Source organism: Mchenga conophoros, linkage group LG3 (assembly GCF_057382185.1).
Source record: "Mchenga conophoros isolate Kocher_MC1m ecotype Shallow Benthic linkage group LG3, M_conophoros_male_GT1.1, whole genome shotgun sequence".
Classification (NCBI taxonomy): domain Eukaryota; kingdom Metazoa; phylum Chordata; class Actinopteri; order Cichliformes; family Cichlidae; genus Mchenga; species Mchenga conophoros.
Genome location: NC_140528.1, coordinates 43,762,377 through 43,777,318, shown reverse-complemented (window position 1 = coordinate 43,777,318; position 14,942 = coordinate 43,762,377). Strand labels below are relative to the sequence as shown.

The 14,942-nt window shown below is 41.6% G+C and overlaps 1 protein-coding gene across 1 annotated transcript; it reads left to right on the top strand.

Moving 5' to 3' along the window:
- The first annotated feature begins 3,242 nt into the window (after positions 1 to 3,242).
- LOC146578853 (programmed cell death 1 ligand 1-like) lies at positions 3,243 to 11,667 on the top strand. Its single transcript, XM_085269051.1, has 4 exons — positions 3,243 to 3,368; positions 8,154 to 8,444; positions 10,083 to 10,448; positions 10,687 to 11,667. The coding sequence occupies exons 2-4, from the start codon at positions 8,378 to 8,380 to the stop codon at positions 10,869 to 10,871; spliced, it is 618 nt and encodes a 205-aa protein (XP_085125177.1). The 5' UTR covers positions 3,243 to 3,368; positions 8,154 to 8,377; the 3' UTR covers positions 10,872 to 11,667.
- The last annotated feature ends 3,275 nt before the right edge of the window (positions 11,668 to 14,942 follow it).

Here is a 14,942-nt window from a genome sequence, read left to right as displayed (position 1 = left end):
GTGGACAAACACTAAACACAGCATTTACTGTAAAGGTCACCCAACAAAACATAATAACAGCAAAGCGACTTGTGATCATTTGTCAAAGTTGTCAGAGTTTAAAGGACAGTCTGGATTCTGCAAACCTCCTTAAAGTTAGAAAATAAACACACACCAGCACAGCCGACAGGAAGGACGACTTTCAATGAAAACTACATGTAAAAATTTTAATATGATAAAAAAGCTGCTGAACTGGAAGCTCAGCTTCCTGTTCATGAACTTTAAGACTTCAGGCATGTCGTCTCGTTGCATTTTTGGACGTTGCCCGATGTCCTGCTGGCATAAAATAAACACACTCTGAGAGTTTCCAACTTGACCAAACAGATGTTTCCATACAATGATTATTATGGATATATTATTTCTGACTTTCTCTGTCTGCTGTGTTTCCTGGATTTGTGAGCAAACACAAGAAAAAAGTGCGGTCTGTCCTTGTTGAGTTTCTTAGTTTGATTCAGTGAGAAGAGTCTGGAAGAGGAGCTCAGGAGGAGCAGGAAGGAGGAGGGAGGAGCAGGAAATAGCAGTAGTTTCACTTTGTCAAAAGGAGGACTGCAGCTCACCTGTGGACTCCACCATGATTGTTTGAGTGAGTGAAAATTCATTTACTTCTTTCTTTAACCAGGTTTGTCACACAGTTCTCTTATTCAGCCTTTAAACAGACAGATCTGAGTCTACAGTTTAAAACACAGCGAATACAACGTGATGATGGGAAATGTGGAGCACTGCTTTCATGATTTAAATCTGGGGTCAAGCAGGGCCCGAAACTGGTGCTTTATAATAAATATGATGATAATAAGAACTGAATTACACATTCAAACGCAGAGCTCCTGCTGTAACCTTCACTCTCTAGGTTTCTCCTTTTCTTCACTCATCTCAGATTTCTGGCACAAACACGTCGCAAACAACATGAGTGATACTGGTGTTGGTATGTGATTCATATCAGCATGATGGGATTGATGCTTTAGTTTGTTTCTAAAGGAAACATGTCTGCACATGTTCCCTGTTCTGATCTTTACCTGTCCTGTGATCATGTGACAAAAGGCCTGAGCAAATACATTTAAGCTGCAGCGAGTGAGAAAGAGGAACACGAGGAGGTGCATTGAGGTACCTCCACACCATGGAGCTGAGTGGAAAACAGAGCAAACAGCGATGTGTTTGCTTCAAATTCTCTGCTGTGGCAAAACCACCGACCTCAGACATGAAGCCTGAAAGCAAAGCTCCAGTTTGATTTGAAAAGCCTGTTTAAAAACAAGCTAGCCCTCTTTAGCACGCTGTTGCACTCAAGCAACAAATGTTTGGTGATTATGCTGTGCTTTAAAGTTTTTTTTCTTTATGTTGTGACACCAACACCTCAGTGTTGAGTAAAATGATGCGTAGCAGAGAGTTTGACCTTTGACCCGAGGATGGAGCACTCCTTCCAGGTGCCAGATCTGCATGCGGCCGTGTTAGCTACAGCTAAGCTAAGGCTGATATCATTTTTATAAATGTTTACATTAAAATAATCAGTTTTCTTAATATGTGCATCCACATGTTGTTTACAGACAGATTCTGGTTTAGTTGTTTAGACAGCAGGTTTTGGTTTGTTGCCTCAGAGCAACATTGTGCAGTTAGGCCACTTTTCTTACAATAATGGTAGCAGTGGTTCCAAACTCTGGTCCTTCGTTCAAATATAAACCAGGAGCCCCAAACTCTCAGAACGTAGGGTAATATAACACTAACATTAATGCCATGGAGGGCTAGTCTCACCCAAAGTGCTTTAGAGACGGGCACATTTACACTCCAGGTGTCTAAAAACAAACAGTTTCAAAATGCATGAAAAGCTCAAAGGTGTGATTTTTCCATTATTTCTAATAAAAAACAAATCTCACAGTGATTTAATGATCATTCAAATGTGATCAGAAACTGATGTTTGATCTCATGAATCCTGGCACACTGCTCTCCACCTTTAAAACTTGATATCGTGGTACCAGTATTTACTCAGTACTGGAAGATAATCCAGTTCTGCATTGTCACACACTGCTAGAAAGAAAGGAGGGAGCTTTGATAACCAAGCTCACCACAGCCAGGTGTAGCTCATGAAATAAAGCACAGCAGAGAAACCAGAACAGACACAAGCAGGCAGAGTGTGGGAGTTTTTTAAGGTGGACTTGGACACAATACGAACAGGCTGTGTGGGCGTTGTCTGTCTTGCCTGGAGGAGTGAAAGGAGGAAGCCTCGGCTGAATCCAAAGACGTCATGTTTGAAAATGTGTTTCTGTGCAGTTTCCATGGTGACGGTATTGACATTTATATCCCTGAGTACTGTCTGTCAGCAAGCTGTCAGTTTGTTTCTGACATGAAGGTGTGCAGTAAGGCCGGGCTGGTTCCTCTCATGCAGCAGTTTCTCTGCAAACGTCTCCAGTTTAACAGAACGATATCTCTTTACATTAAAAGTTCTTAAACTCATAGTTTCATAAATATTGATCACATGTTAGCAGTTAATCTTCTCTCTACTGCTGTGAAACACAAAGAGAGAATCTAACCTTTTATCAAGATTCAAGAGACAAGATTCAAACAGGCCGTCTGAACTTATTTTATTAAGTTTTGGAATTAAATCACAAAATTCTCAGCTTTCAGGAGCCATTTGAATTTTCTCACTGGTCTACAATGTCTGATGAGTTACAGTAACGTGAAGCACACATGCTAAAATCTTGGCAGAGCTGATTTATCTGCCTTGTTAAACTGTCTGAGCACAGAAAAGCAAAGGACAGATGCACCAACAGGTCAGAACGTCACTTTATTTAAACAAACAGGCTCCTGGTCGGAGAGCGTGTCCTATTCTCAGTCTCCTGATGACGACTGGACCCCCGACTCTCACCTCTCCTACTTTCCTTTGTTCAGTCATCCTCCTCCTGGATTTCCTTCCACCTCATCAGCAGTAATGACTGATGCTAACCTCATCAGTCTCATCACCACCCTCTTCTCCAACTGTAGTCTCATAAAAAGTCCACTAGTTTTCACAAACCTCAGAAGTTACTTTCCTGCCAAGTCCACACATGAATTCAGAATAAAAAAAACAACAACAGAGTTTTCAAAATCTCCTTAAAGTCATTTAAAGGAGAAATAAGTAAACTACTTAATGTTTATGCTTCCTTGTTTACTTCCCTGCTGAGTCATTTAACAGGGAGTGTCCTTTTTCCAGCTGTAAAAAGAGAAACTGTGTCTCTGCTGCTCCGATAAGGAGCTCTGTGACTGGTTTTGTGAGACTGCTATTCACACTTGAATGAGAATGAAGCGACACTGCTTTGGATCTTCCCTCATCCTTACGTGCAGCTGTGGATAATCTGCTGAAGGTAACCACTAACACTACTAATGCTATCATCACTGCACTTTAGAGCTAATGTGAAAGAAGCAGCTCAGGCTGTTAGCAGCAGCACGGAGCCCTGATCTGTTTATACAGCGTTCGAACGACGACCAACTGTCATCAATCGAGACTGGAGATAGCATGAATGACTGTAATTCTTCTGCTCTCATTACATGAGTGCACACACTCATTCTGAATGTAAAGTACATGTGTAATTTTACTTTTTACATGCCTGTGTAATTTTATGTAATTAATATAAGAAGTAAAGCTCACAGGGCGCACACGTCAGCCACAAGCTCAGGTGAGCAAACTCAGTATGAATCCATTAAAAGTTTGCCAGGCTGCACAGCAGTGATGATGTGGCCTGTTAGCGGAGTTAACCGGAACAGATCCAAACATGGATAACATTTTAAAAGCCAACAGTAAACATTATGCAACGTAGTTAAAGAGGTTTGTGCAACAAAGGCAGGGCTGTGAAATTACTTTTAATGTGTAGCTGATAATAAGCCAAAGCATCTCCATCAGCTGGATGCAGGTTATGATACTGCAGATGTGACTTCACTGACCTGATTCACACATTTTTGGTAAAAATATATAAAATAAAATAAAAAAATTCTTCATGGATCGTGTTAAAGCGTTCAGACACTTTTATCTGTTTATCTATTTTTGCATTTGGTAGCGATGCTGTGATGCTTTCATGCTGCAGCTCCTCTTTACTTCCCACGGCCATGAACTCAAGCTAATCCTCGTTTCTTCTGTCTGCTCACTTAAAATGAGCGGTGTAGATTAGATTAGATTAGATGAAACTTTATTAATCCCTCGGGTGGGTTCCTCTGGGAAATTCGGTTTCCAATAGCAGTTACAGAATGTGAGCAGAAATATACCACATATACACATATATAAATACAGAGACATATATAAATACAGAGTATACAAAGGAATAAATAGAATAAATAGGAATAAGAATACAAAGGAAGTGCACATTTTAAGTATTGTCTAGTAGAGTCTAATTGTAAGTAGCAAATAACTAATCTGAAAGGGGCGTTTCACCGATCAAATGACTCTTCAACAAACATCCTTTGCCATTAGTAACAGCCACTCCAGAGATGTTTGCTGCAGGAAACTACTGATCTGCTGATTTAGCACACAAAAGAAAACAATCCTTTGAATTCCAGTAATGATTTTATCACTGAGTGCGCTCTGTCTGCTGGTTTGTTTGTGCAGAAACAAGAAATATATATGAAATATGTATAAAGCAAGAAAAAAGTTACAGAAAATCATAAGAGATAATATAAACTATCAGTGGAAAAACCAAATGAATGCACTGATATTCTCGTCACAGCACAGTCAGAGGTTTCAGTAACGACGGCTCAATAAGATGCACATATAAAATGTTTAAGTCGCCTGTGAGGAAAACAAACATAATCTGAGCAAATAATTTCATTTCACACGCGCAGGTGTTCATCACCACTCGTCCAATTAGACTCTTTGTGCGTAAATTCCACTAAGAAGCCATCGTCCACGCCGCCTTCATAGTACAGAAAACCCGGGTTAAGCGTGACGTCACCTCTGTGGAGAAGATGAAGATTAAATTAAATCCTGCTTCGTAGTACAACAAAGCAGGATTTGATCTTGTCCACAGAGGCCTTTGTATTACGAAGTAGCATTTCAACTTATCCGGCTAACTTCGTGGTTAACTCTGGGATTTTTGTACTATCGGGGTAAATATCCCATGGTTACTTATCCAGATGAGAGATCAACAGGTACAAACTAACTAACCGATCAATTTTATGGAAAATGACGTATCCATTCCTGGAAGATCCCTCAGTTGTGTGTGGATAGTAGCATTGCCTTAAATCAGGGGTGGGCAATTCCAGGCCCCGAGGGCCGGTGTCCTTCAGGTTTTAGATCTCACCTTGGGTCAACACACCTGAATCACATGATTAGTTCGTTACCAGGCCTCTGGAGAACTTCAGGACATTTTGAGGAGCTAATTTAGCCATTTAAATCAGCTGTGTTGGTTTAAGGACACACTAAAACCTGCAGGGACACCGGCCCTCGAGGCCTGGAGTTGCCCAACCCTGCCTTAAATATTTCATTAGTGAATAATGTCTGTGTGCATTTAGAGGCAAGTCTACATACGTTCATGCAGCACTTTTAGCACTGAAATACTGCAGTGTAGCTTTTCCTGCTGATTTACTTTAACCTCCTAGGACCCTGCATCCACATATGCAGTGGACATCATATTTTGGGTTATTTAGACCAAAATACTCAATTCTGCTCTACAAGGGCCTGATATCCACTTACGAGGACATTATACTGCTACGGTTCTATCAAAATTTTAAACTAATATCCTCATATGTGGCTCTTATTTTTCATAAAAACAAAAATAAGGTAAAAAACATTTGATAATTCTTTGTTTTTACATTCATCGGGCCCCAATATGCCCAAATATCAAAGAGAAATAAAAATGCATGCCGTGGAAGAGTTCGGGTCTTAGGAGGTTAATTCTGTTGTGAATGACCATGACAGACCCGGTGACACATTTGTGCTTTGCAGCATTCTTTATTAACACTCAGGGTTGCTGTGCATACACACACAGAGCTGCAGCTCTCCCGCTGCCGGCTCAACATAACCAACAACAATCACAATGAAGGACCCAGTGCCATATTAAGTTAGCAGGGCATGATTGCGAATGCCGTGCAGGGGTGTCTGCCTTCCCTCCACGGCCCACCACATCTGTATTTGTCATGGTTGCTGTGTGGCAGGCAGGCAGGAGTGGTGGACCCAAAATGCAGAACTCAAACACGGAAGTGAAACTAAAAGCGCAGCTTTATTGCTGGAGAAAAACATCGTACAAACTAAACTCACCAAAAGGAAACCAAAAGTCAGAACAGAGGAACCAAGGACTGAAACACTGGAAAAGAAAAACTAAACTGGAGCAGGAGACTAAACACTAGGAACATAGAAGCAGAACACACAGCTAGCAGAGGGTACGACACAACACTGACTCAGAGAAACACAGGGACTAAATACACTGGGAAGTAACGAGGAGAATGAGACACAGAAGGAGGGCACAGCTGGGGGAAATTAGAACTGATGAGACAAGCAAAGCAGGACACATTCACATAAGACACGGACCTACAAAGTAAAACAGGAAGGATCACACAGAGACGCGAACTTGACACAGTGGAGACAGCAACTAAGAAAAACAGAGACATAAACCATAAGGCAGAGGACTCTAAGAACCGAGAGACACAGAGGGGAACCCAAACATGCAGACACAGACTTACACAGAACAGAGGGGACACAGAGAAACATGAAGGGCAAGGGATAGAAACTAGAAACCATAGAATAACTCACACCAAGTACAATAATACAAAAATCACAATGAACTAAAACGCTGGGTCAGGAGACCCAGGACCCTGACAGTATTATGTGTTTAACCTATTCCTGTTTTTATAATCTTATAAAATAAAATACTATAATATATAGCATAAGCTTCCTCCAGGCAGGTGTCAGTATACTTATCCATGTTTGTGAATGGTTGTTGCCAATGGAAACCCATCCATACTTAAACTGGAAAACCTGGAGTTAACTTAGTGACGTGAACCCAGACATCACACAGCTATTCTGGGTATGTTGAGCCAGTAGTACAACTTGAGGTACTTTAAATAGATTTTAATATAATGTAATGTAATAATGTAATCACTGCTAAGATACTTTGGTAGGATTATAACTTCTCCTTGAGTTAAACACCTGGTAAGATTATAATCTTTAAAACACACAGGATAATCCTTCCTGCTATTGCCAATTACATTTTATTTACATAGCTCCAAATCACAATAACAGTCGCCTCAAGGCACTCATGAGGATCATTGTTGGTGTTTCTCATAGTGATGAACACTTTGACTTGCCAAGCAGAAGGTTGCTGGTTTGATTCCAACGGGAAACATAAATGCTCTTGTGGCAGTAAGGCTTTTAAACTGTGCCAAATGAAACACGGCGGTGTGTGAATGATGTGGTGAACCTTTGTGACAAAGGTCTTTTTTGTGTATCTGTGGGGATGTTCCTGCTGATTACATTCTTAGTAAATCACTAAGAATACACCACTACTCAGCTAGTCTAAACTATGGAGTAGTCATCCAGGTATCACTTTAAATTTAATGTTCAATGTCAGACTGTGTGAAGTGAAACCACCGATTACATTTTTCTACCATAAATCCTCAAATGTCACTTCACTGTGCAGACATGTACATTATGAACACATTAGGTTATAGTTTGAAGTGAAGGGGAAAAAGCCTTTTAAATAACTAATCTTCTTACAAAAGATGTTCATCTAATGTTAAAATATCAGATTTGATCTAATATTAAGTTAGCCGTTTTAACATCTAAAAAGAAACATGGGACTGCAGCATGTCTACAGTTCATGACAAACATCTCTATAAGTGACCACAGCTAAATGTATTCACAGCCAATTGAACAGAGCTAATAATGAGGGGCTACAGCGTCATCTAGTGGCCGATGGCTGAAGATGCAGTGGGAACAAAAATGCATATGTCATAAGTTTACTTTTAAAAAAGCAAATGTATTTACTTTACACATAACCCATCCATAAATCCTGTTGACTACAAAATATTTAAACACATTTACTATTATAAGCAAATATATTAGACATTAAATTCAATGATGCGTTAAAGGAGAAAAATAAAATGAGGAGAGATTCTCAGCTCTAACTGAAAATCAAACTCCTGTATTTTCTATTGTTTTGCAGAACCCACATATTTCATGTCATCCTGTGGAGCTTTATCAAAGATGTGCCGGCTTCAGTGTGAAATATGATGTCGTTGACTAAATCACAAGAAACCCAAGACCCAGCCTGATTGTTTGAGGGATAATTGGATGCCAACTGAATCAGAGTAAACTCAGCTTCTCTGGGATCTTTAGAAAATGAGCTCATTATGAGACTCTGATGTTGAAACCCACAGAAAACAGAAGATGGATGCTGTGAAGATATTCTGCTGGACTCTGGGGTGTGTCTGCCTCCTGCTTCCTGTAACTGCAGGTGAGATTTAAGTGTCTTTGTAAAGTCAGGAGCACCTGCATCACCTGTGTGATAGAAGGAATGTTGGCCAATCACAAGCTACACTGAACAAAAATATAAACGCAACACTTTTGTTTTTGCTCCCATTCCCCATGGGATGGACGTAGAGACCTAGAATTCATTCCAGATACACAATATAACCATCCCTCCCAAACAGTGGTCACAAATCAGTCCAAATGTGTGGTAGTGGGCACATCTGCTATATTGAGATAATCCATCCCACCTCACAGGTGCCACATCAGGATGCTGATCTGACATCATGAGTAGTGCACAGGTGTACCTCAGACTGCCCACAACAAAAGGCCACCCTGGAATGTGCAGTTTTGTCTCACAGCAAAATGCCACAGATGCCACAAGCAATGAGGGAGCGTGCAATTGGCATGCTGACAGCAGGAATGTCAACCAGATCTGTCGCCCGTGCATTGAATGTTCATTTCTCAACCATAAGCCGTCTCCACAGGTGTTTCAGAGAATATGGCAGCACATCCAACCGGCCTCACAACCGCAGACCTCGTGTAACCACACCAGCCCAGGACCTCCACATCCAGCAGGTTCACCTCCAAGATCGTCTGAGACCAGCCACCCAGACAGCTGCTGGAACAATTGGTTTGCACAACCAAACAATTTCTGCACAAACTGTCAGAAACCGTCTCAGGGATGCTCAACTGCATGCCCGTCGTCCTCATCGGGGTCTTGACCTGACTCCAGCTCGTCGCCGTAACAGACTTGTGTGGGCAAATGCTCACATTCGATGGCGTCTGGCACGTTGGAGAGGTGTGCGCTTCACGGATGAATCATGGTTCACATTGTTCAGGGCAGATGGCAGCTGAGAATGTCCCAGTTCTTGCATGGCCAGCATACTCACCGGACATGTCACCCATTGAGCATGTTCGGGATGTGCTTGACCGGCGTATACGACAGCGTGTACCAGTTCCCACGAATATCCAACAACCTCGCACAGCCATTGAAGTGGAGTGGACCAACATTCCACAGGCCACAATTGACAATCTGATAGACTCCATGCGACGATGTGTTGCACTGCATGAGGCAAATGGTGGTCACACCAGATACTGACCGGTTCTGGGTCCCCAGACCCCCAATAGCGCAAAAAACTGCACATTCCAGGGTGGCCTTCTGTTGTGGGCAGTCTGAGGTACACCTGTGCACTACTCATGATGTCAGATCAGCATCCTGATGTGGCACACCTGTGAGGTGGGATGGATTATCTCAATATAGCAGATGTGCCCACTACCACACATTTGGACTGATTTGTGACCACTGTTTGGGAGGGATGGTTATATTGTGTATCTGGAATGAATTCTAGGTCTCTACGTCCATCCCATGGGGAATGGGAGCAAAAACAAAAGTGTTGCGTTTATATTTTTGTTCAGTGTAGATATAGTCTGATGTCAGAAAAGGAGTTTAAGGGGAAAAAGTGAAACTTTGATTTAATGTGTGACATTTATTTATTAATCTGGTTTCAGGTTAGCCAATCAGAGGACGGTGACCTCTTATCCTCTCTCTGATTGGCTGCTGTAGCGGCGAACAGTTCAAACTTTGACTTCTAACCTCTCTGTTTTGTGTTGTTACCTCTTTCAGATCAGAAAATCATCGCAGCCGAGTCTGGACAGAACGTCACATTGCCGTCTCGAGCTCCAAATGAGAACAAAACCATCACAGTAGTAGAGTGGAGCAGAACTGATCTGGAGTCAGAACATGTGCTTTTGTACCGAGATGAGCAGTTTGAACCAGAAGAGCAGCATCCATCTTTTAAGAACCGAGTGGATCTGCAGGACAGACAGATGAAGGATGGAGACGTGTCTTTGATTCTGAAGGATGTGATGATTGCTGATAGTGGAACATACGAGTGTCGAGTCTTCATGGGAGGGAAAGAACGCAGGAAAAGAGCTCATCTGAAGACTGACCCCATCAGCAGCATCTACCTGAGTGTTGTTGATCCTCCAGGTGAGTGAGTAGAGTTGAGTGTGTGTGTGATCAGAGGTGAAGCTGCTTCCTGGTTGTTGATGTTTGTTTCTAAAGATGTTGTTGATGAGACTTTGTAGAAAGCAGCTGGTCTGAGTGATGTGATCAGAGTGCAGTAGATAATGTCTGACAGCAGTTTGAAGAGGAAATGGATTCTGTTCTGTTCTTCACTCATCACCTACCTGACAGCTGACACCTCACACCTGTTTCTCACCTGCAGGTCAGACAGGAGGACCAGAGAAGGATGAACCTGTTGGACTGATAGTTGGCCTGTTAGTTTCCTGTGTCCTCATTGTTGCTGCTGTCATTGGTTTTCTGATCTACAGACAAGGATCACCAACCTGTCTCAGAGTTTTCCAGCTGATTCGTGAGTCTCCTGCTGCTGTTCCAGCTTCTCAGAGGTGACTCAGATCATCCAGTGGAGAGACACACGAGGACATCCTGAATTTGTTGTTCAGCATCTTTGTGAAAGTCTTGGACATTTTCCTCTGGACATGTTGAAACACTTTAACTAAAGTTTAAGTCCAAAAGTCTTTTTCTTCCTGTTGTTTGGTGCAAAGCGTCGACGATCATCCAGAAAACATTTTCAGCTTTAATCCTGGTTTCAGGTGAAAGTTTGTCTTTAGCTCCTCACTGTCCTGATGAGCTGCATGAACACCAGCTGGAAGTCAGTTTGTCCATGAGAAATGTGGACTCTTTTTCTTTTATAAAACATATAAAACATGTAAATTACAGACGTGTCCTGTTTCTGCTGTGAGTGTAGCTGTTAGCTCGTGACCTCCTGCTGAGCTAAAGCCTCAGACTGTAACTGTAGTTTAAATAGACGACACATATACTGACAAGAAACTGTGCCACCATCCTGGAGCATCGGGCTCTTGTCAGTAAATGTTACCAATCCGTACAATAGTTTATGTAAATAGCAATTTAAAAGCAACACATGGCTGACCAAAGTGCTTTACAGCAGAATGATCAAAAACACAATAAATACATGATGATAAAATAACAGTCTCAGATACCCACTGAGTCAAAAGCCAGCAAATAAAAATGAAATTTTAACCTGGATTTAAAAACCACCACTAAAGTGCCTAATGTGGAGAGGAAGATCATTCCAAAGCTTCAGGCCCACAACGCTTGGTCTCCTCTGAGCTTCAGCTCTGATTTAGGGTCTGAGAGCAACAGCTGCTCAGCTGACCGGAGTGAATGAGGGGGGGCATAGGGCTTCAGCAGATCAGACAAATATACAGACCATTTCAGGATTTAAAAATCAGTAAAAAGGTTTTAAAATAGATTCACATTTTAATTGGAAGCCAGTGTAAGCAGGCCAGAACCGGAGTAATATGCTTAAATTTTATTTTACCAGTTAAAAACTGTGGCGCAGCATTTTGCACCAGTTGCAGGTGTGCTTTGGCCAACCCCTATTATAAGGGAGTTGCAGTAATCCAAGCGAGAGGTTATAAAATCATGGATGAGAGTTTCCAAATAACGCCTGGAAAGAAAAGGCTTAACCTTCGACAGAGTCTGAGATGATAGAATTTATGTTGCCATCAAAACCAAGTGCAGAGTCAATTTTTACCCCAAGATTAGCAATCGAGCTCTTCAGGTAAGGCTCTGAGTCTACTTTAGTGCAATCGACACAGCTGATCAGCAGAGGGAGGTGTTTGCTCTTATAGTGCAGTGTGACTGTGAGCAGACCTGCACACACTCAGTGATTATGCATTCATACACTATTATTGCTGATATCTTTATCTCTAAAGCATTTTTCTGAGTGCAAGTTCTCATGGGTGAGTGTTTCCACTAATCACCGAATGTGGAAAAGACACCATGTAGACGTCTGTTCACAACCATATTCATTGTTATTGTTTAAATAATAATAATAATAAAGGCAAATGAATGATCTGATCTTCATTTCTCACTTTGTAAGAGACGGTCAGACCTGACCTCTGTTGTGTGTGGAAGAACCGTCAACATGTTAACTTACTGTCGTGATGCAAACAGCTTCAACCATTGAGATGACGTCATCGTTTCAACCATGTTTGGCGGCTGGACGCTCTCTTCATGTTGCACTTTAATGTGAGATAAATAAGGCAAATACTTCATTTGAAGCCTTCCATAGAATGATGGCTTTTTAATTATGGTTATTAAATACAAACATTTGTGATTCATTTTTGATGCATGCAAAGCAAATATTTTGTCCCATCTGGGCCACTGGATTGTTGTTTTTCTGACTTTGTCTGACTGGACCCACAGTGTATGTGGAAACATGCTGGTCTTCAAATGCTGTCACATGATGGTTTTATTACTTTTAGACTTTAAGTTTAGGTCATTCAATTTATAATCCTCTTGAGGTGCAGTCTATAAGCTCCACCTCCTTCTTGATGCTCCCAGTAGACACATGCTGTAAAGCGTGCCTCCAGCTTAAGAAGTGTGGGCATTTCCTCTCAGCAGTGGGTTCTCTGTGTTTTGTGGCTCGCAAGGTCGAGGAAAAGATCCCTTCACCTGTCCTTAGCCAACTTCGACTGATTCCTTCGCTACAGCCCTTTTTATTGTCAGCTAGCAATTATTCATGAATATGCAATTACAAACACACGTGACAGTCTTCAGCAGGCATATCTGAACAACATCAGCGTCTGAATTCTGCGTGTGTATTTTCAGCCATTCCATACATAGACATATGACCTTTCAATGAACTTAACGTGTGTGTATGAGGTATGCAGAAAAGCAGAAGTAAGCGTCTTGCTAAACTATAAAAACTTACTTGCAATAGGTAACATTTAAAGGTGTGAAGTCTTGCACTTTATAGCTTTAAAGCTATAATGGAAATTATATCGAGGCTGCTTCCTCTCATCTCATGGTGCACAGAGCGTGCACAGAATCCTTATGGGACCTGATAAGCATAAGATATTTTATCAGCATACAAATGATAATATATTTCTAAGCATAAATGACCATCTTAAATTATTCATTCTGACAGCTCTCATGAAAAAACCAACTGGAGAGTGTGAGCAGTACAAGGTAGGCTGGGCAGCTCAGCATCACTCATGGCCTTTATCATATTTCATGCGTTGTCCCGGAGCACTACGTGGACGGACGTCTTCAGTAAGCTATCGAAAGCAGCTGCATCGGTTTGGCTGGTGTACGAGCCCCTGAACGACTTTGCATGTAGTGTCACTTGATGACGAACAAACTCCTCATCAATCCACTGCACCGTTAAACTGAGGAGTGACATCGGGGACACACTGCTTGTCCAAATGTCTGTAGCGCAACTTAAGGCTGAAATCTCCTGCATGAGGTTATGCACGTGTTTTTTTTACCTTTTCAAAAAGGTTTGGCACCATTACATCCGAGATGTATGGGCGGCTGGAAATTTCATATCGCGGCTCGACTATGCTGAAAAGACGGCGAAATCCTACGTTTTCCACATCCAACAGTGGCTGGTCATCCAGAGCGATAAAATGAGTCAGAGCCTCTGTTATTTTAACTGCTCGTGGATTTTCTCTTGACATTTTTCATCGCTTTTCCAAAACCTGACTTAAAGTCGGCCGTTCTGGTCTTGCGTTAGCCTTAGCAAACTCGGTGTACTCCAGGGCATGATGTGTCCTCAGGTGTTTTATTAAATTGCTTGTATTGAACAATGTACTGTCCTTCCCTCCCCTGGACACCTTACCAGTACACAGTTTGCACTCGGCCTTGCTTCTGTCACCTTTACAAATTATGAAGTAAGTCCACACTGCTGACATTTTGTTTAGCATAGCTACAGCTGCCATCTCCCTCGCCTAACCCCCTAGCGACATGTCAAAATTCCAAAAGAAAGTACAGGCTACCCTCTGATTCATGAAATAAGTTGGTTCATGGTATCGCATTTTACGGGATTTGCCCCTGATACAGTATCAGTATCAGTGCATCCCTAATTTTAAGAAAAGAAACATGAGCTCATTATGAATTTGATGACAGCAACATATCTCAAAAGAGTTGGGACAGATGCAACAAAAATAGCTGGAGAAACATTTTGCAAATAATCAGGTTTAATAACTGCAGCAGGTGAGTGATGTGCTCATCATCAGTGTCCAGCACTCTACTGTATAAATTGTTCCAGGTTTAAGTAATTACATCCATTCTGCACATTGCTGCTGTTCCTTGGGACAGCGCGTTGAAATTGTCATCATATTGTTCAGGGAGAGCTGAGAGAACTGCATTAATGATGTAGGATACACAAAGTTAAAATACTGTTTCCATACCAAACTGTATCTTAGAATTGGAATTAGACATTTTGGAATTGTAAAACTGATTTTGTCATAGCACGGCATTTTGTCAAGGTCATTCTTTGTGGAACGCAGGAGGGTGATCCAAGATGCAGGACTCAGAAGACGTAGAAGTTCAAAACCCGATTTATTAAAGAGATCTTACTAAATACACAACAATACAGGTCAGGAGAAAATACTCCAAAAATCTAATTCTTTCCCCCCCAAAACACCACAG